The 19,864-nt window shown below is 38.6% G+C and overlaps 1 protein-coding gene across 2 annotated transcripts; it reads right to left on the bottom strand.

Moving 5' to 3' along the window:
• Positions 1-10,990: 10,990 nt before the first annotated feature.
• Positions 10,991-13,938, bottom strand: LOC133926296 (uncharacterized). 2 transcript variants are annotated; one of them, XM_062372148.1, is made up of 4 exons: positions 13,806-13,938; positions 13,146-13,649; positions 12,028-12,213; positions 10,991-11,417 (listed from the first exon to the last, which is right to left on the bottom strand). In XM_062372148.1, the coding sequence occupies exons 2-4, from the start codon at positions 13,623-13,625 to the stop codon at positions 11,133-11,135; spliced, it is 951 nt and encodes a 316-aa protein (XP_062228132.1). In that variant the 5' UTR covers positions 13,626-13,649; positions 13,806-13,938; the 3' UTR covers positions 10,991-11,132. The 2 variants fall into 2 exon arrangements, with proteins under 2 accessions (XP_062228132.1, XP_062228131.1); XM_062372147.1 differs by having other exon boundaries at positions 13,758-13,892.
• Positions 13,939-19,864: the final 5,926 nt, after the last annotated feature.

The following is a 19,864-nucleotide window of genomic DNA, read 5'->3' as shown; positions in this document are numbered from 1 at the left end:
TGCAAATGATGAACTAATTCACAATAACCAAATTCTATAATATTTCACTAAATCACAAGTGACTGAAACTAAAAGCTTCCTAATGTTACTATTATTAATTTATACTGTCGGTGACAAAGGAACCGGGGGTCCCCGAGTCCCTATGCCAGAACAGCAGAGTGCCACGTGGCGCCCTCTCTCGGGGATTATCTTCTCGAGGTTCGAGAAGACCAAGTTCTGGGAGAAGTTGCTCGGGGCCATGAACAGTGGTCCCCGAGTATCCGAGTTCCCCGATGACCCGAGAAGACCAAATACCGGGAAGATGGTGCTCGGGGCTGTGAACAGTGGCCCCCGAGCACCCAAGTTCTCCGATGATAAGAAAAGCTAAGTACCGGAAAGATGGTGCTCGGGGCTGCGAACAGTGGCCCCCGAGCACCCGAGTCCCTCGAGGACTCGAAGGAAGTCAATTCCGGGAGAGAGTGCTCGGGGCCGTAAACAGCGGCCCCCGAGCACTCGGTTCCCCGAGGACCCGATCAGCCAGTTCTGGGAGAGAGTGCTCGGGACCGTGAACAGTGGCCCCCGAGCACTCGGGGACCCCAGATAGTTAGTTTCGGGAGAGAGTGCTCGATGGCGTGAACAGTGTCCCCCGAGGACCAAGAGAGGGCGTATCCGGGAGAGAGTGCTCGGGGCTGTGAACAATAGCCCCCGAGCACTCGGTTCCCCGAGGGCCTAAGAAGTCCTTCGCCGGTGGTCCCCACAGAGGCCCAGCAGTGAGGTGTCAGCTGGTGAGAGGCTCAGTGCTGCATTTAAGAGGGCGCGTGACTTGTCACTTCTAACTGCTCCCCCCACGCTTGCTGTCAGTCCCTGCCACGGCCTGACAGGGAGGCGTGGGGACATTTAATGCACGAGTCTCATCGCGCATTATCCGGCACGTCTCGGGATAACGTCGCAGAGCTCGAGGCGCCCCGCCTACCGCCCTGCTGTGTCAGACCTGCTCTGACCGGGCGGGCACGCTGGGCTGCTCGGTGGCTGCCCAGTGGGCCCTCCCTGCGGCGTCCGTTGAAAAACGGCATAATGACGAACAAGACCGGACGGGGGCGCGCTTTCAACCCTCCCCGTCACCTCGCACGGTAGCCCATGATGGTTGCTTTCTATTTATAGTGCTTTGGAACTCGCGCCATCCTTTCTGGGCACGCTACCGCCCCGACAGGTATATAAGCTGGGCGGGCTCCTCGGAGAAAACCAGTTCGACATTGGCCAAGTGAAGATCAAGACAGAGACCAGTTCGAGATCAGCTGAAGAATAAGGAGCACGTAGCTCTAGACTAGACAAACATTCTTGTAACCTAGCAGATACTCAGAGAGACATCTTCAGAGCATTTATAGCATACACACAGGAGTAGGGTGTTACGCTCAGTGCGGCTCGAACCTGTCCAAAAATCCCCCGAGCATTTACTACTTCCTGCATCCGATCGTTCCATTCCACCTGCATCTCATTTACACCCATTTATTTCACCCGCAAAGTGAATTCAGAATCATCCCCCGGTCGAATCTCAAAGGGGTCCCTCCGGATCCCCACTTGAGGAGTTCACCCTCCGACATACACAGATCTTACTATTACATACATTGAACTACAAATATTGTTACGCAAACTATTGAACAAGATAAGTAACTGATATACAAGAAGAATTTCAGCAAAATCCTTTAAACAAAAGACAATTAACAGTCAACATCACATACCAAATAATAGTGACATCACAAACCTTATTGATAGGCTGACAAAAAAAAAATCAATTAAAGGCCAAATATTGTAAGGCAATTTAAATGAATCGGCTCGTTAAAAAATAAAACAAGTCTAATATGAACAAAATAGACTTGTTTGCACTTGATGGCTTCTGAAAGAAATAAAGAATAGGCAAAGAACTAAATAAAATAGAATATATAACACATAATATGTTCACATTGAAACACATAGTTGATAACTTAATATTACAGAATATAACTTAGAGGTTTAACATAACCTAGGCATTTAATAATATAAAGTTACGATGACACAAACTATATAACTTAAGATAACACGATAACTTTACAGGGTCCACTGCAACATCATCAACCATCAATGACAAGCCTAGTTGACACGCCTGATAGTCATCTAAAGGCCATCGTCATGAGACTCATGGTAGCTGTTGAGGTTGAGCACAAGGTTGAAAAACACTGTATCACAAGGCTCTTCATGGTTGGCGAACTCATTGACAAAGAACAAACGGTAATGCAAATAATTAGCATCAGCAGAAGTCTCACAGAGAATAAAGAATCTGCTGCTCCTTGGGTCAATCGTAATGTTGAAGTTGTAGTTGAGACCTATAGCAAAATGAACAACATCAACAATAATCATCCACATGTTTAGATGAACTTAATTGCCAGAAACTCCAAGAAGATGGTCCTGAGGCCCTTCAACAAGGCCAAGGTAGCGAGCCACCAGACGGCTTACTCTAGTACATCTCAAACCATCCAGAGCACCAGACAAAGGACCAACATGAGACATCTTGTTGTAAAGTGGATGCATAAATAATTTTAAATTTTTCAGGTAACAATAAAAATACACATACCATAAACTTAGTCATTTCAATAACAATGAGGCAACAACAACATTAGAACACAACATACTTTACATAATATAAAATAGAAATATATATATAAACCAATAAACCAATAATATATATATACGGATCAAATGTGCTATATAAACTCATGAATTTTGTACTGTATATATATACATATATTATATGCAGTATGATTACATATACATAATATATGTAATCATACTGCACATAATCAATATGCATTTCATTAATTCTATAAAAGAGATGTACAAAAGAGAACAAATTTGATGTTCTATATACGATTTACTTACTTATACAGGAAATCGCATAAAAAAGACAATGCAAATACTACAAGAAATTCAGTATAGATCATACCTAAACAGGAAATTATGACTGCTTCACTAGATTCAGCAGGGAAGTAAAGATATATAGAAAAAAGAGAAAACACAATATATTGTTAAAATGCATCGACATATTCATGTACTGTGATTCAACATGAAAGTTTTAGGAAAGTACAATAACTATCAGATTTAGCACAAGTAACAAAACCCTAACAGCAATAAAAACATTACAAATAATAACAAAAGAACAAGAACATGATATGAAAACTCTCTCATACCTCTATCTGCTATTGGCAATAAAACTGGTGCAGATAAATGAGAGAGAGGGAGGAGAAATAAATAGAAAGAAGAAGGCAAAGGGCCAGAGCGAAAGGAGGTCATGGGGTCGGCGTAGAGATTGAGGTGTGCCGATTGGTAACTGTGTTTATGAGAGAGGGCGCAGTAAACCAATCTCCTCGCATTACACCCGACCGTACTAGAGATGTGACAATCTCCTTATCGATTCAATGACTCGTCAAACCGCTTCCTTGCCCAAATGGGTCAACGCCGAAGTCCAACAACATTGCAGGTTATATGTGTCCCATAAGCCCAACAAAATTTCCCACTCTAGAACACTAAATGACTAAAACCCAACAACATATCTCAATTAAAAGCCTAGTTGAAATATATTGGAGCCCAATTACTATAAAAAGACTAAAATACCCTTAGCTCGATCTGCAAGAAAGAACCAGGGATACGCCCGACTCGTCCCTCCTAAACCAAATCGATCAACAACAGAGAAGAAACGAGAACATACAAGTAGAGAAGAAATTGAAGATATGGAAGATTGGAGATGAAGAAGAAGAAAAACCAGGAAGATCCAACATGTAGGAAGGTACATTACCTTATCATAATTTTTTTTGCTTCTTCACATGAACACCATATATTTCTTCTTCTTCTCATGAAAAACTTTGTCTGATGAACTTTCTTCATCGGTTGATCTACGATTCATGTAGAGGAAATAATTTGACAAATTGCTAACCATAACTATGTATAAACAACAAAATCAAATGAGTTGAACAAACTAGAAACTTGGTCATGTAAGTAGCAGTTGCATGTCTGCATGTCTGACTAAATGCAATGCACACAAAGTTGTTGTACAGACTAAATGCAGACATCACAGTTAGTCAAATTGATGAATAAACTGAATGCATAAATATCTGAATAAAATTAGCATAGAAGAACCACATACTGCAAAACATACATACAAAAGAATCAATTCTGTCACCTACCTACAATGAGCAAATTCTGCAATGTTTCACTGAATCACAATTGACGGAAACTAGGAAGTTGCCAATGTGAGTAGTAGCTAAGTAGTATTACTGATCTAAAAAGATCTACAAATGGTCTATCTGTTCTAGTCATTATTTAGTCATATTCAGCTAATTTTCTCATGTTAGGTCTTACAGTAGTGATGTCAATTAGTTCTAGATATTATTCAGTCATTTAAATAGTATACAGTAGATATGATGCATATCATGATATCTGTAGGGGGGCCAGACATAAACATTCAAAAAGGAAATGCAGTACATCAGAATGTATGAAGATAATTGTTTCAACATTTAGTATAAACAATAGTACTTTTGCTTAAAATTGTAGGATCAATTAGTGTGAATTATTGATGTATAATAAACATTTTGTGCTTATAGGGTTGAGTCAAAATATAATTTAAATTGACACTCAGGATAATTTCTATAACACTAATTATAGACAAGTACAAAGTAAATCTAATCAGTACATTTTTTTAATTTCTTGAATAAGCATTATCATAAAACTTACAAATAAATTTTTGCAGATAACAACTTACATTGATTGGCTGAAAAATATGACTCCAAATGATTCAATAGTATATGCTCTTATTCTGCCATTACATTCTCAATAAGCTGAAAAGTAGAATTAAACACGTGATGTCAAATTTCACTATGTACACTTATTGTTCTATACCAATTACAACAACCAAGTTATACAACTTTCTCATTGAAATAATGGAGCTCTCAAGAATTATGTCAAATAACCCATCAAATAGTAATGTAGATATCTCATACAAGTGAAAAATGGTAGTGCAAAGCACCTAGAGTTTCAACTATGGACAAATGATGGCAACAACTTCTTTAGGGGTAAGATTAAAAAAACTATTTGCAAGTTCAATAGTTACTAATTGCAGTATCTTCCAAGTGCAATTTTTATAAATGTAATAAGCAATTTTTATCAAAAAATAAACTAAAACTAGAAACTTGGTAATGTGAGTAGTAGATAACTAGTATTATTGATCTAGACAGATCTTGGTGTTAGATTTAGACGTGACAGGTACAATATAAAATGAAACTCATTGATCTACAAACACAGAAAAAATAAATATACAGTACCTGATCATCCTCATCTAGATTTATGTAGCAGCATTCCACAACAGATCATCCTCATGTTTGTCTTCTTCCTGCAAAATTGAAGTACCATGCTATATTATTTTATTCAATTTCTAGAGTACCCATGTTGATACTTAAACTGAACTACATATATAGACAAAAAAAAATAGAACAACACAAATAACTAATGTACAAGTAAACAAATTTTTCTATAGTTAGAACATAAACAACTTTCTGAGCATGCCAAAGAAAAATCTCTAACAAAATACAATACACATAACTCAAACAATTCCTGACAGAATCGTACTTATCAAATTATCTGCAGGAAGGATCGAACATAAACTTTCAAAAAGGAGGTGCATGTACAGAGGAATGTATGAAGGTAATTGCTTCAGCATTTAGTATAACCACTAGTACTTTTTCCTTATACTTGCAGGATCAATTAGTGTGAATTATTGATGTATATCAGACAAGTGATAATACAATTGAAGTGCAAAGCACTCAGAGTTTCAACTATAGACAAATGATGACAACTACTTCTTCACAGGTAACATAAAAAAATATTAATTGCACATTCCATAGTTACCAATTGCAGTGTCTCCCAAGTGCAATTTTTATAAATATAATAAACAATTTTTATCATATATATATGTCTGACAACATCTCCTAAAATAAGTAGTAACACTTTTACAAATCAGGGAACAAGTAATTCAAATGGCGAGATAATACCTTCACAAGGATCAATAAGTTATACTACCTTTTGCAACAAGTGGAAATACAATGGCACGAAATGGAACAACAGCAAATAGAGGTAACAAAAAAATTAATTATAAACAATAAGTGGCATCATACAACTAACAAAGGCAATTTGAACTAATTACTTATCTTTTGCAACTTGATATACCAATGACTGGCAGCTACATGCAACTGCTACAAGAATCAATTGCCTATGAGGTTAGATAATCTGATGTATAAATTCAAACAGTATGAGATAAGAACAGTATGATCTATAAGTTGACATATTTTTTGAATTTTTACCTTTTTCACAGGAAAACAACTTGTACATGACAACTAGCAGAATTGATGAGCAATTGTAGTTGCAAACTGATTACCTACATAACATGAACAAAAACATTCACCAAACATATTCACTCACGGAAGAAACATACAGTGACTATGTTTCATCAGAAGCAGCAGATGAGTAGATTTTATGGATTAGAAAATAAAGAAAGGATAGATCACAATGAGGGTGAAAAACCAAGAAATGAGGAAACTGACTCAGAAACATGTAATGAATCAGATGAAGTTCAGGCTCTAGAACTAGAAAGACAAAGCATTACAACAGCAAAAAGGTTATCACAAGAACAAGCAAGCAAGCATGTCCCTCTGTTAGGTAAGACCTTCAAAACAAACAAAGAGGCGCATAGTCTCTACTTGAGTATGCATTCATGATAGGATATTCCATAGTAAAATGGTCAACATACCCTTGTCAAGGCAAGAAAGATCCAAACTATTGAGAAATAATTAAGAGGACCTACAAATGTAACACGTTTAGAAGAAAAACTACAGATCAAAACAATTCTGAAGCTATAGGTGTTCAGATATTGCGGAAAGGTAAAAAGAGGAAGAATGCAATACCACCAACACCAAAATCAGTCCCAAACAAAAGAAAGACAAGTGCACTGGTACATACACAATGCTCAACAAAAATGATTGTTACACTATCAAGATGGATGTGGACAATAACAAGGATCAATCTAGAGCATAATCACCCTTTTGTAGCTAAAGATCAAAAGAATTGTTTGTGGTCATAGTAAAAAATGACTGATATGGAGAAAAAACTTGTGAGAACATTCAATAAAATGAACTTGCAAGAGAGGAAGATAATGACTATCTTGTCTTATATCAGATGGGCAATGACACCATATGACAAGAAACATACCAGCAACCTCAAGACAAAGATTAGGAAAGAAACATCAGATAATGATATGGCACAAGTGATGCCAATGGTTTTCAAGAATGCAGGTTGAAGACCCAATGTTCTAATACACTTTTGACTTTGATGACAAAAAGCCCAATGGAAATAGCAGAAGGTGCTATAGTGAGTATGGTGATTTCATAAGCTTCGATACAACATACAACACAAACAAGTATAACCTCAAGTTTGCATCTATTGTTGGAGTGACTGGCCATGGAGACAAATGCATGTTTGGTTGTGCATTCCTACAAGACGAGATAATTCCAACATTTGAGTGGTTGTTTTCAAAATTCTTGGAATGCATGGGAGGGAAGCATCCAAAATCTATAATAGCAGATCAAGATCAAGCAATAAGTGCTGCTATAAAAAAACAAATTCCCAAACACAAATCATCGAAATTGTTACTTTCACATAGTAAGAAAGCTGAAGAAAGAGGAGGAAGGGCATTTGCAATGGAAAAAATAAATATCTACACAATGATCTGTTTGATACACTAAGGAATTCTTTGATAGAACAATAATTTAAAGCCTTATATACAAATTTGCCAAGAAAATATGATGTCACAGGGTTCAAGTATACAGAGGAGATGTGAAAAATTAGAGAAAACTTTGTGCCTGTCTACTTCAAGAAGGAGTTCTATCCATTTGTCAACTCAACAACTAGAAGTGAGAGCACAAACACACTATTCATCTCCTCTTTTGATAATATCTTGGACCCAAATGACTTTATCAGAGGAATGTTAGTTTCTTTCATTTTTGTCAGAAAATCAGCTTTTTCAAATTCTCTAGTTTCTCTAATATGTTGACCACCTATTAGGAGACCCAAACCTTATGGATAGATAAAGGAGAAATATGAATGACCTTATCACCAAGACGAATATCTAAACACCAAGACGAATATCTAAATAGTTAACATCAACTTGATCTACTATCCATTGAACAAAGTTTCTAGGAACAAGGCAACCATCATATTCAAGAAGAATAGAAAAACCATACTCATCTACAACATCTCTCCTATGCTAGTCTAGAGACAAAATAATATCCTTAAAATATGAATGAGTACACCTACTAACAGATTTACTACAACCAGCTGCAGAAATTCTTTTGGAAGACCGTAAACCTAGATGTCCAATATTAGAATCAATTGATTTTGACATCTACAAATTTAAAACAAAACATATCAGTCAATTTAACTACTCTTGTATCTATATTTTGATAAAGATTTATTTTCACAACTACAAATTTAAAACTAAACATATCTTGAACTGACTGCATATTAAGCCAAGAAACAGATACAAATACTCGTCTCAGAATTTTGAAACTCTTGGAGACCTTATCGTCATCAATATCATATTCTAAGGAACATACGGCTTAAACAGAAATAACAACATTCAAAATAATAATTTTTAAACAAAAAATAAAAAAGATGCAAAAGACAGTCTATATAAGTTACCTTTGTCATTGTCACTTATCTCTAAGTTATCTTCTTCAGAATTCAGCTCAAACTTACTTTCTTCATTGCCATGAACAGATTCATTATCAGAAAAAAAAAATATCTTTATCATAATCCATGATTCATAACCTGACAAACATATGAAACAAGTACATGAATATATGAAACAAATACAAGAACCTGACAAAACTTTTTCTTTCATATAAAAAATATAGATAACTATACTCAACTCACTATCATACAATTCCATGGTTTTGTAACAAAAAACTGAACTGATTTGATCAAGTAACAGAAAATTTTCACTATTTGAGCCAGAAAATAACTATTTAAGCAGTACTACATAATATGAGTGCAGTCTACTTATCGGCAACATTTACCATTTTATCCATAGCAAGAAAATCAATTAATGATAAACATCTTTTCCAGCATTGCTACCAATTTACCATCCCATAGCAAACATAAAGATCATTTCCAACATATGATCGCATCAATCCATGACCATTTCACACAATAAGAACTATTTGCAAAATGTATGCAAGAAAAAGACACGATAAAGGCATTGATGGAGATACTGAAGGGCTAATGGTTGTGGTCCAAATTCCCGACCATGAAGTCCAAGCAAAAGCTTTATAGTTGAACACACCATTCAACCCAACAACACGATTATGTTCGAGAACTACTAACGCATCTGCATTCCGTGCAGTCGATATCTTCTCCAAATAACAGAAATAGAACACCAACCAAAGACGGTCTCATCTCCAAATAACAGAAATGAAACTACCAACCAAAGGCAGTCACATCACCATGTACAAAACCTCAGCATAATGGGCATAACCTACACCTCCATCTCCAAACACTTACTAACAAAATGATGTAAATAACATGTTATGCCTATCTTTGTCCATAACTATCAACATAATAAAAGATATAAATAATATCGACCACAACAACAACAACAAAAAATAACCGCAACAAAGTAGCCCTATTACCACTGCTAACTGCCCAAATCAGGTTGCATAATCCATTATTCACTACTAATACACAAAGCATAATCCACATTAAACGCCTAATCATTCACTAGTAACGCACAAAGCAAATGGGGAATAGAATGGCCAAACCCTAGCCAACCAAAATCCAAAGAAACTAGATCAAATCATGGAAAATTAAATCCAACTGATAAGAAGAAAATACCCTACATAGTGTATCAACCAATTTGAACCGAATAACACATGCACACATAACAAATCGAACGAGAAAGAAAGCATTAGGAGAGAATCATCACTGAATAGAGCGCAAACTACAAAGGTAGCAACCTATCGCACGCACGAGAGACGAACAAGTAGATCGACCGAATACAAAGAACAAAACCGCCGTCGGGGCTCCGCCGCCTAGAAATCGTCGTCACCGCAGATGAAATCGCCTCCGCCTCACTCTCTCTCCCTCTCTCGAAGTATCGATGAAACTGGAGCTGAGAGCGCGGTTCAAAGACAACAGGAAGTCAAAATGTCACACCTACTGCGGGTCGGATCTGGATCCAATAGTATGTGGCGGGCCTGATAACACACAAAATGATTCGGGCTCAGTTTCGACAGACGAACTAATCACGACATGATCGCATGAACACGTCGTTGTGTGAGACAAAACGAAATTTCAGTCGACCATCATGCAATAAATACATTTTTTATTATAATGCAACACACATCACTAAGCACACTAAAACAGACATATCCGTGAGTACATCTCTATCATATGCCTATAAATAATAACGCTGAAAACACTCACATATATGTAAATAGTAAACATCAAGATTTAAATCTTGATAGGTGAGATTGCACCATCACATATGCACCACTTAAAAAAAAAAGTGATTCCCTTTGTGCCTCATTTTTAACCTAAGAATTTGGCCAAAAAACAAGCTAAAAGTTCAGAGGAAACAGTAATACTTTTGCAAAAATCCTATGAGGTTCCTACATTCCAAATGCGCATAAATTCCCCCCCCCCCATCCCCTTCTTGACTCTTGACAACGAAATAGTGGCAGAATCCGATAAATTAGCACAAGATGAGCCAACCACATCCTTCATTTTTTTTCCCCATTTTTTGAGCGGATCTTCTCTCTTGCTGAAAGTGATACTATAGTGCCGTTTGATGTTCTCTCAAACACAACCCAGTGGTTCCAAGTGTGAAACTGCTGATAGGACGATTTTTCAACCATCTCTAATATCAAGACCCTCAAAAGAGAGAAAACACGTGATTTATCGACAAAATCGAAGCTCAAACAAATCATATGCGTGCTTATTGTTCTTCATCATCAACACAATAGCTAGATACAGAGATGTTTGCAAGAACACATTGACTCGTCCCTCCATCACAAAACAGTTCAGACCTTATACACGGCGCAGGCCTTCTTGGAGAACCTGATGGGCTTCGACTTCTTGACGTCGACGACGACGGGGCAGGTCACGTGCACCTTGTGCGTCACCCTCACGAGCTTGCCGATGACATAGCCCCGGGATGTCAGGTCGAAGTCCAGCGTCAGAGGCACCGACCCGCCCGTGCTCGACAGCATTAGCCCGCCACCTGCGCCGTAGAGAGGGACCTTCTCGCCGTGGATGACCGCCGTCACGACCCGGTGGCTCTTCCTCGGTTGGTAGTACCTGCGAACCTGTGATTGCAAAAGACGTCAGCTTCAAGGTTATTCTGGACTCTGGAGGTTACCAGGAATTCTGAGGCTTCTTTAGGCTGAGCCAAACAAGCCCTGGTTTCAGGAACCAATAACATGGAGGAATATGCATGTATGCAGACATATGATGAAAATTGAAACACAAGTGTGGATTCAAGTGACAACAATGCACGCTGATTTGCTGGACCGTTTTGCATTGTCTGATTCTGATGTTTCTTCAGCTTTCATGCTATTTATTGTCTTATCCTGAATTTTTCATCCCCACAATCACCTATACATTCCCCTACTTTCCCCTTTAATCATGCATTTTCTAATGATTGACCAACGAAGAATTCTGTATCGCTTAGTTGAACCTTTTCCGACTGTTTGATACAATGGTTGGGAAAAAGATGGATAGAAAGGTCAAGCACATGAGAAAATGTTTCACTAATGCAGTCTTCTCTTAAATGGTGAAGTGAAATAGAGAGATGAAAAGAGGGGATTCAGTTACTCAAGCAGTTCCCTTTCTTGGTAAGTGCTGTAGTACTATAAGACAGTATGTGGATGACACTTAAAGTAGCTATAAATATGCAAGGATGGATGATGGATATACCTGCCCGACGCCGATTGAGATCTCTGAATAGAGCAGATGAATGGGGCCAGAAGTAACATGAATTCCAAACATTGTGGCAGGATTGTACACAGCTATATGCAGGGAACAGTTCATAGTGACCATTTTGGTTGGAACCCCACTATGGTCTGTGCCCTCACCAGCATAGAAGTCATCCATCACCAAGCTCTGCGCCGAACAAAGTAAAAGAAGTTCATTGTTAGGACAAATTTTGACTCAACTAGCAGACTCAGATCTGGGCAAAGAAATCTATCATGCCAAACTAGTTTGGAGCATAAAATAAGTGCATATTAATTATTGCTGCAATTTTGTTTTTGTCGATGAAGTACACAATGATTAGGAAATGTAACCCAAAAAGTCTGCATGCTCAAAGCAGTGCCAGTCAGCAACATTCCTATAAGAAACAGAACGAAGAACAATTATTGTCCCCTTTGATCATTTTTTTTCTTTTTATATTTATTTATTGACTCATTACCAATGTGTAATGAAATGAATGTAGTACTGGTGCTTTGACTTTTCTTCACTACACAGTCCTTTATTTTAGACCTATCAGATTTTCATTTCTAATTCTACATAAATAACTAATCCTTGGTTTCTTCAGAAGGAGTAACAACAAAACGTAAGCACAGATTTAACTTAGTTATGATTCAATCGAAAGAAGCACCAAGCATCAGCCAACCTGCTCTAGCCTCTAACCAAAGTTTATCGACAGCCATAAATTTTAGGCCCCCATTTCAACCATTTACTTATAACCGCACGTAATCACATCTCAACCACAAAATCAAAACCACCCAACTTGCAATTGTTAAATCCCAATCTACATTCTTCACTTATTCCTCATTAATTTCCACAATATCACTGTCCAACTAAACCAACCAATCAATTCGACAATGTAACCCTTCTCACCTAACACAGGAACTGTGAGACATATGTCAAATACTAGTAATTAACGGCTAATTGCTCAATTTAAAGGCTAATTGGTAACCTTTCAATCCACAAATATGGATTGGATAGGAAACCAACAAAGAGGAACAAACATTCCATCTGCTCAAGGTGTAAATTAAGCTCAAGCTCCGATGCGCCATGGATGGATCGTGTACCTTGACGATGACCTCGGGCTCGTACGGCCGCGCGGCGCCCCAGATGATGAGGCAGAAGACGGTGAAGAGCAGGACGAAGGTGAGGAATCCCAGTATGACCTGGCACCTGCGGGAGAGCCCGCTGTCGCCGGCGAGGTCCTCGTAGGGCCCCTCCTCCTCGATGACGTTGCACTCGGGCCAACCCTTATCGTTGAGCACCTTGCGCTCCCCATCGCCGCCCTTGCGGCCGCCGCCGTCGCGGAGGTTGCCGGAGAATCGGCTGACGGAGGAGGAGCGCGAGTGGCGGCCGTAGGATGGGTGCGACGGCGACTCGTTGGGGCTGTTGTACACCGGCGTGGCCTGCATCGACGAGGACTTGTACCCGCCTTCGTGCGACTCCCGCGACGGGCTCTGCACGTAGTAGTTGGCCCGCTTCGGCGACCGCGGCGGCGACGACGCCGCCAGGCTCGTCACGTCCGACTCCGACTTGGCGTGCATCATCTCCGCTCCCACCGCAAATCCACCCTACTCAATCCAAACCAACAACACCCCGATCAAAACCAGAGCCAATTAGCCAAAATGCAAGGAAAGGCGCGGTTTTTGCAGGGTTTTCGATCCAAGATCAACACCAACCCGAGCAAATATGGAAGGTCTGCGGCGATCTAGCAAACCCGCACGCACCTGCAGCGCGAGGCGGGCGGACGAGCAGCGCGAGTGGCGGTGCTGGTCGCAAAACACTGGAGCACAGCAGGCACCTTCTCCTCTCTCTCTTTCTCTCTCTCTCTCTCTCTGGACACCGCACCGCAGCACTAAAAAGAGGCGGAGGGAGAGCGAGAGCGAGCAGCAACGCAGAGAAAGGGCAGGGGCACCCTCCGCTGGATCCGCTGCGGCGTGCGCCGTCGCAGGCGTGAATTGTGGACCGATAGCAAGAAGACGCGTGGCCGAGGAGAGGGGCGCGGGAGGTGTTCGGTGGTGCGGGAGGGAGCAGGGGATGGGATCAGTATTAGGGGAGCACGGCAACCGGGGTGCGTGGGTTACCGGAGTGTCGGCAGAGACGGGGGAATATGTGCTTTCTGTACTCCTCGCCCATGCGTTTCATTCCACCGAGCGTCCGAGCTGAGCTGAGACTCTGTCGGCTCGTGTCTGAACAGATCATTTCCCCCCGATTCGTAAAATCAATAATATTATAATGAAGATTATTTTTTTAAAATAATATTACGATGAGGACTAATTTTTTTTAAAAAATAATGTTACCTTAAATAGATTAGCGTGTATGTTGATTGAGATTTTCAAATTAATTGCTAATTAATTTGATGAACAGAGAAAGAAATAAACAGAAAAGAAAGAAAATGAGACAAGGGACCAATTCTAATTGTAAATTGTTTGATAATGTAAAATATATGGAGATTGTTCATAAATATCACAACTTGTTTATTTTATAGAAATATAGATTCTGGTATAAATTGGAGAGATTTCTAACAATTCTTTTATACAATCTCAGCGTCCAGCTTTTTGGAACCCGTTTGGGAGCACAGATGTTATAGAAACTTTTTACGAATTTGATTCTTGTAAAATTACGGCTAAATTTTTTTAAAATAATATTACATTAAATTGACACAACTTTCTAAATTAGCGTGTATGTTGATTGAGATTTTCAAATTAGTTGCTAATTAATTTGATGAACAGAGAAGGAAACAAGCGAAAAAGAAAGGAAATGGGACAAATGATCAATTTTAATTGTGGACCGCTTGATTATGTAAAATATTTGGAGATTGTTCATATCTATCACAACTCATTTATTTTATAGAAATATAGATTCTAGCGTAAATTGGAAAGATTTCTAATAATTCTTTTGTACAATCTCTGCATCCAGCTTTTGGGAACCCATTTGGAAGGCACAAATGTTATAGAAACTTTTTAAGAATTTGATTCTTGTAAAATTACGATAATGACTAAAGTTTTTTAAAAAATAATACTACATTAAATTGACATAATTTTTTAAATTAGCATGTATGTTGATTGAGACTTTCAAATTAGTTACTAATTAATTTGATGAACAGAGAAGGAAGCAAGCGGAAAAGGAAGGAAATGAGATAGGGGACCGATTTTTAATTGTTGACCATTTGATTATGTAAAATATACAGTGATCATTTATATCTGTCACAACTCATTTATTTTATAAGAATATAGATTCTAGTATAAATTGGAGAGATTTCTAACAATTCTTTTGTACAATCTCTGCGTCCAGATTTTTGGAACCCATTTGGAAGGCACAAATGTTATAGAAACTTTTTACGAATTTGATTCTTGTAAAATTACGATAATGGCTAATTTTTAAAAAAAATAATATTACATTAAATTTACATGACTTTCTAAATTAACGTGTATATTGATTAAGATTTTCAAATTAGTTGCTAATGAATTTGACGGACAGAGAAGAAGACAAGCGGAAAAGGAAGGAAAGGAGACCGGTGATCAATTCTAATTGTAAACTATTTGATTATGTAAATTATATGGTGATTATTCAAAACTGTCACAACTCGTTTATTTTTTAGAAACATAGATTTTAGCATAAATTGGAGAGATTCCTAACTATTCTTTTGTACCATCTCTGCGTCCAGCTTTTTGAACTGTTTGGAAGGCACAAATGTTATAGAAAGTTTTTACGAATTTGATTCTTGTAAATTGTTGAAAATTTTCTATATCCTGCGTGCTTGCATCTTAGGAAACATTTGCAGTGTCCTTGCACAGTTGCACTCAACGGGATCTTGTACGGTAGTACTATTGATGAGCATGGTTGGCATTGCATCTTTTGCAGGAGGTGTAGTACTGTACTTTGCCCTTACTGTTAATGCCATCCACTCATGGGCCAATTTGTAAACCATCTATCTCTATTGTTGAAAATAAATCATATACGTGAGCATTTGACTACCGTTTGTAAAATTTGAAAATGTATAAGGGGCGATCGTCGAATCCAAAGCGCCAATAATTTTTGTGTTTTTCTCTGGCACAGTGACGAAGCTCGAAGAAGATTGCAGAGGGCTAAACTAAGTAAAAAGATTATAGGGGTAGGGCAAGCTTAAAGAATGGTTTTTCAAACTAAGTAAAAAGACTAAGTCTAATCGTTTCTCTTCGGGTCCAGATTTCCTTCACGACGGGATTTTTGTTACTTTCAACGCTCCAACGGTTTTTCTTCACTGTTCTTATCACGAAGGGATTTTCAAGATCATTCCCTACAGTACGGGATTTTCTCTCATTTCACTTCGCGATTCCCCTTGAAAGAAAGCTGTTGAAAATGAGAGAAAATAAAGAAAATAATAACGGGGAAGGAAATCGAGAAGAGAACGAAATAAAGGGATATGGTTGGAGATGGTTTTCCTGAGCATAGGCTATGATCCACCTTGGTCCCAAGAAGCTCCGCTCCTGCTCTGACAGACCAGGATTGTTGTTGATCGTCGTACGGATTTGGTTGATGATCGGATGCAAAGAAGATTTGAATTGGTAGAGATTACCATCGTTTGGTTTTTTTTGTTGTTGCAAAAATGACAATTTGGATAGGTGACGAGGAGGAGATATGATCAGTATATATGACTATTACCGATTTACCGTTCAAGTTACTTACATGAACTAGCAAAGAAATAAATGGCTGTTGTTTGCAAGAATAATCTACTTAACAATTGCTTTGCCACAAGTTTATCTCATTTTGCAGTTTTAATCAGAAACATCTGAACAGGGTACATTTCTCAGAAGCTGCACACAAAAAAAAGAGAATATCATGGACTGACTTTAAAAAAAGAAGATAATCTATTAACAGTCGTCTTCCAATCCTGTAGTTTCTGCCAAGTAATCAACTATTAACACGAGTGTAATCCGTTAGGTTCAATCAATCGATCAATCATGTACTCTACCGATATTCCACCTGGTTAGATTCGCTTTTGGTACAGCCACGCCGTCGGCGAGTGTCGGTCGTGGCAGTTTGTGCCTTTTCCGATGCCGTTTTCTCTTCGTCCATTTACTTATACCTCTCCCTCCTTTTGCTTTTTTTATGTGACCGTCCCTGCAGGAGTCAAAGGCCATGGAGTAAAAAAAGAAAAGCATAAAAAGAGCAACGAAGACAAAGGCTCCTCTCACGGAAGTACGATTGGATAAAGAGCCAGCTCCTTTAGTTTGGCTCGTTTAATATAATAAATAGAAAAACCAGTTTGATTTGGCTCGTTTAGCTCACGGGTTAACTTATTTGGTTTGTGAGTAGCTTGTTACTCTTTTTCTGTGAAGGAAGCAGCTTGCTGCTAAGATAAAAATAATATAAATATTTATTAAAAAATATATTGATAAAATCATACAATAATAACAATAATATCTACAAGTATAATACTTCTCTGTATGATTTAATCAGGGGTATAATTTTTATAAGCTGAATCTTTTTTGAATGCTTTTTAAATCCACATGTAGCACAGCAGTAGATAGATTAACCTATATATGTTCTGCTACTGAAATAAAATATTCCTCGAAAAAAAATGAAACAATATTCTCCACATATCTGTCTATACATACAAAGTATGAAGGAACGATGGATGGGAAAAGAAAGAAAATAAGATTTGTATTGTAACGTGAAGCTAACCAATAAAAAGTAAAGTAAGCTGACGAGGAGTCTCACTGTCAAAAATGAAAATAATCGATGAGCAAATTAATAATTACAGTGAAAGAGAGCGATATGATGTAGACGATGACTCTAGCTCGTATGGCCCGTGAGCTGGCTCATTATTTAAACGAATTAAAACTCTGACTTAACTCTTTAGATATTAGAACCAGCCGAGCCGAGTTAGACACGAGCTGAACTAGCTTATGAGGTTTGAGCTTTTCTTCCAGTCATATACGGAAGAGTAATTACTTAATTAATTCAGCATATTAACTTTTTCGTATTCGATGAAGATGCAAACACAGGCAGGTCACACTCGCACCACACGCTAGAGCGCCCCCTATCACATGGTCAGAGACATACTTACCACCGTGTGCACGCGCATAAAACACTTAACGCACTTGCGTAAGTGTAAATAGATTTACACCAAACTAGATGGACATGTGTTTCCCAATTCAGTATATTAACTAGTAAGTATAGTTGATATTGCGAATATTGTTGTTTTGAATTGGAGAACAGGCTGGTGGCCAAGTGGTAGGAAGTTTGTTTAACATTCACATCCATCCAGTTTCAACTTTAAATGCCCAACATAAGGTCACACCCAAGAGATTTCCTTCACGAGCGAATTCTCGTCGTGAAGGGATTTTTTTTTCTTCAGCGCTCCAACAGTTTCCCTTCACGGTTTTCTTCACGACAAGATTCCCAGGTCATTCCTTTCAGGACGGGATTCTCTCTCTTTTTCCTTCGCGATTCCGCTCGAAGGGAAACTGTTGAAGATGGGAGGAAAATAAAGGGAATGAGAACGGAGAAGGGAATCGGGAAGAGAACGAAATGAAGGGAATATGGTTGGAGATGATCTAAGATTAGTTTGGATTGAGCTCCGGCTAACCTCTTCAATCCGTTGGCTCGCTAAAAGTTTAGTATAGGAACAGAGCACCCGTGTTTCGCCCACGGTTAGACCATCTCCAACAGCATCTTCAAACCACCCTGTATCACTGTGCCGAAAGTTTTTTCTATCCTTTTGCCGATCCTGGCCGGCGGAATGGCTCTCCAACAGATGCTTTATCATGTGCTACAGTAATACCGAAGCCTTCCGACGCCGGCAAAAATGCAGACCAAAAGGGATGCTGTATCACTGTAGCTGGTGGATGACCGTGAGTCCGAAAGGAGAAGGAGAGTAATGGAAGGTAGGAAATAGGGTAGCTGTTGGAGATGTAAAAAATAAAGGATGCTGTAATAGTGTTAGGGGATGTTGTAATAGTATTATAGGGGATAAATTTTTAGAGTATCTGTTGGAGATGGTCTTAGCGAGAAAAATTAAATATTGGGCGATGGGAGGCTAGCCTTACCAACTATTGATGTCCATCCAAACACACTGAAGGAAGCGGGTCTGAAAGGATCGAATGGTTTAAGACGGAGTTGAATTGCTCTAATTAAAAACTATTTCTAGAATAATTAGCAATCTTAGTCTAGATGAAAATAAATGTAACTACACGATCAAGCAAGCTAGAACACGTATTAAATGTGGAATTTAAAAACTTGCAAGAATGTAAATGCTTAAAGTAAATATGAGAAAGTAAAGAGATGAAGAAGAATACACTGATTTTTTCTAAGGTATCGAGGAGTTGTCACTCCCACTAGTCCCAATAAAAGTATGAACTAAGGATATCGCTCCCTTTTAAGCCACCAATACTTACATACTCCCCCATGATTATCACTTCCTTGTCTTTGAATTGGCGAGCATCAAACTAAGTACATCGCTCTTCTCGAAGCTTTCGCAAAAACTCCAAGAGCACAATAAGATACCTTTAATCACCAAAGATCGGCTATGTGTTATCAATCACCAAGAGTAACAAGTCAATAGTTTCACTTGATCAAGATTAAGTATAAACTATAGCTAAATGTGAAAGGACAATGATGTCGAATAGAGGGGAGTTGAATAAGCGTATCCTGAAAAAATTAACAAACTAAATGCAGCGGATTAGCAATATGCGGACAGTCCGCAGATTTTTTTGGAGTTTCCGCAAAAGTGCGGACACTCCGCAAAAATCTGCGAATACTCCGGAGATATCAGGAAAAACTCAAGAGATGCCTATGCAAT

This window comes from Phragmites australis, chromosome 8, assembly GCF_958298935.1.
Source record: "Phragmites australis chromosome 8, lpPhrAust1.1, whole genome shotgun sequence".
In the NCBI taxonomy this organism is placed as follows: domain Eukaryota; kingdom Viridiplantae; phylum Streptophyta; class Magnoliopsida; order Poales; family Poaceae; genus Phragmites; species Phragmites australis.
The sequence above is the reverse complement of the archived record's forward strand: the minus strand, read 5'-3'. Positions and strand labels throughout refer to the sequence as shown.

Coding starts and splice junctions, on each gene's coding strand:
- LOC133926296 (XM_062372148.1), bottom strand. CDS start 13,625: ATGATGCACGCCAAGTCGGAGTCGGACGTGACGAGCCTGGCGGCGTCG. Junction 12,214..13,145: donor AGCCCGAGGTCATCGTCAAG/GTACACGATCCA, acceptor TGTTCGGCGCAG/AGCTTGGTGATGGATGACTT. Junction 11,418..12,027: donor TCTCAATCGGCGTCGGGCAG/GTATATCCATCA, acceptor TTGCAATCACAG/GTTCGCAGGTACTACCAACC.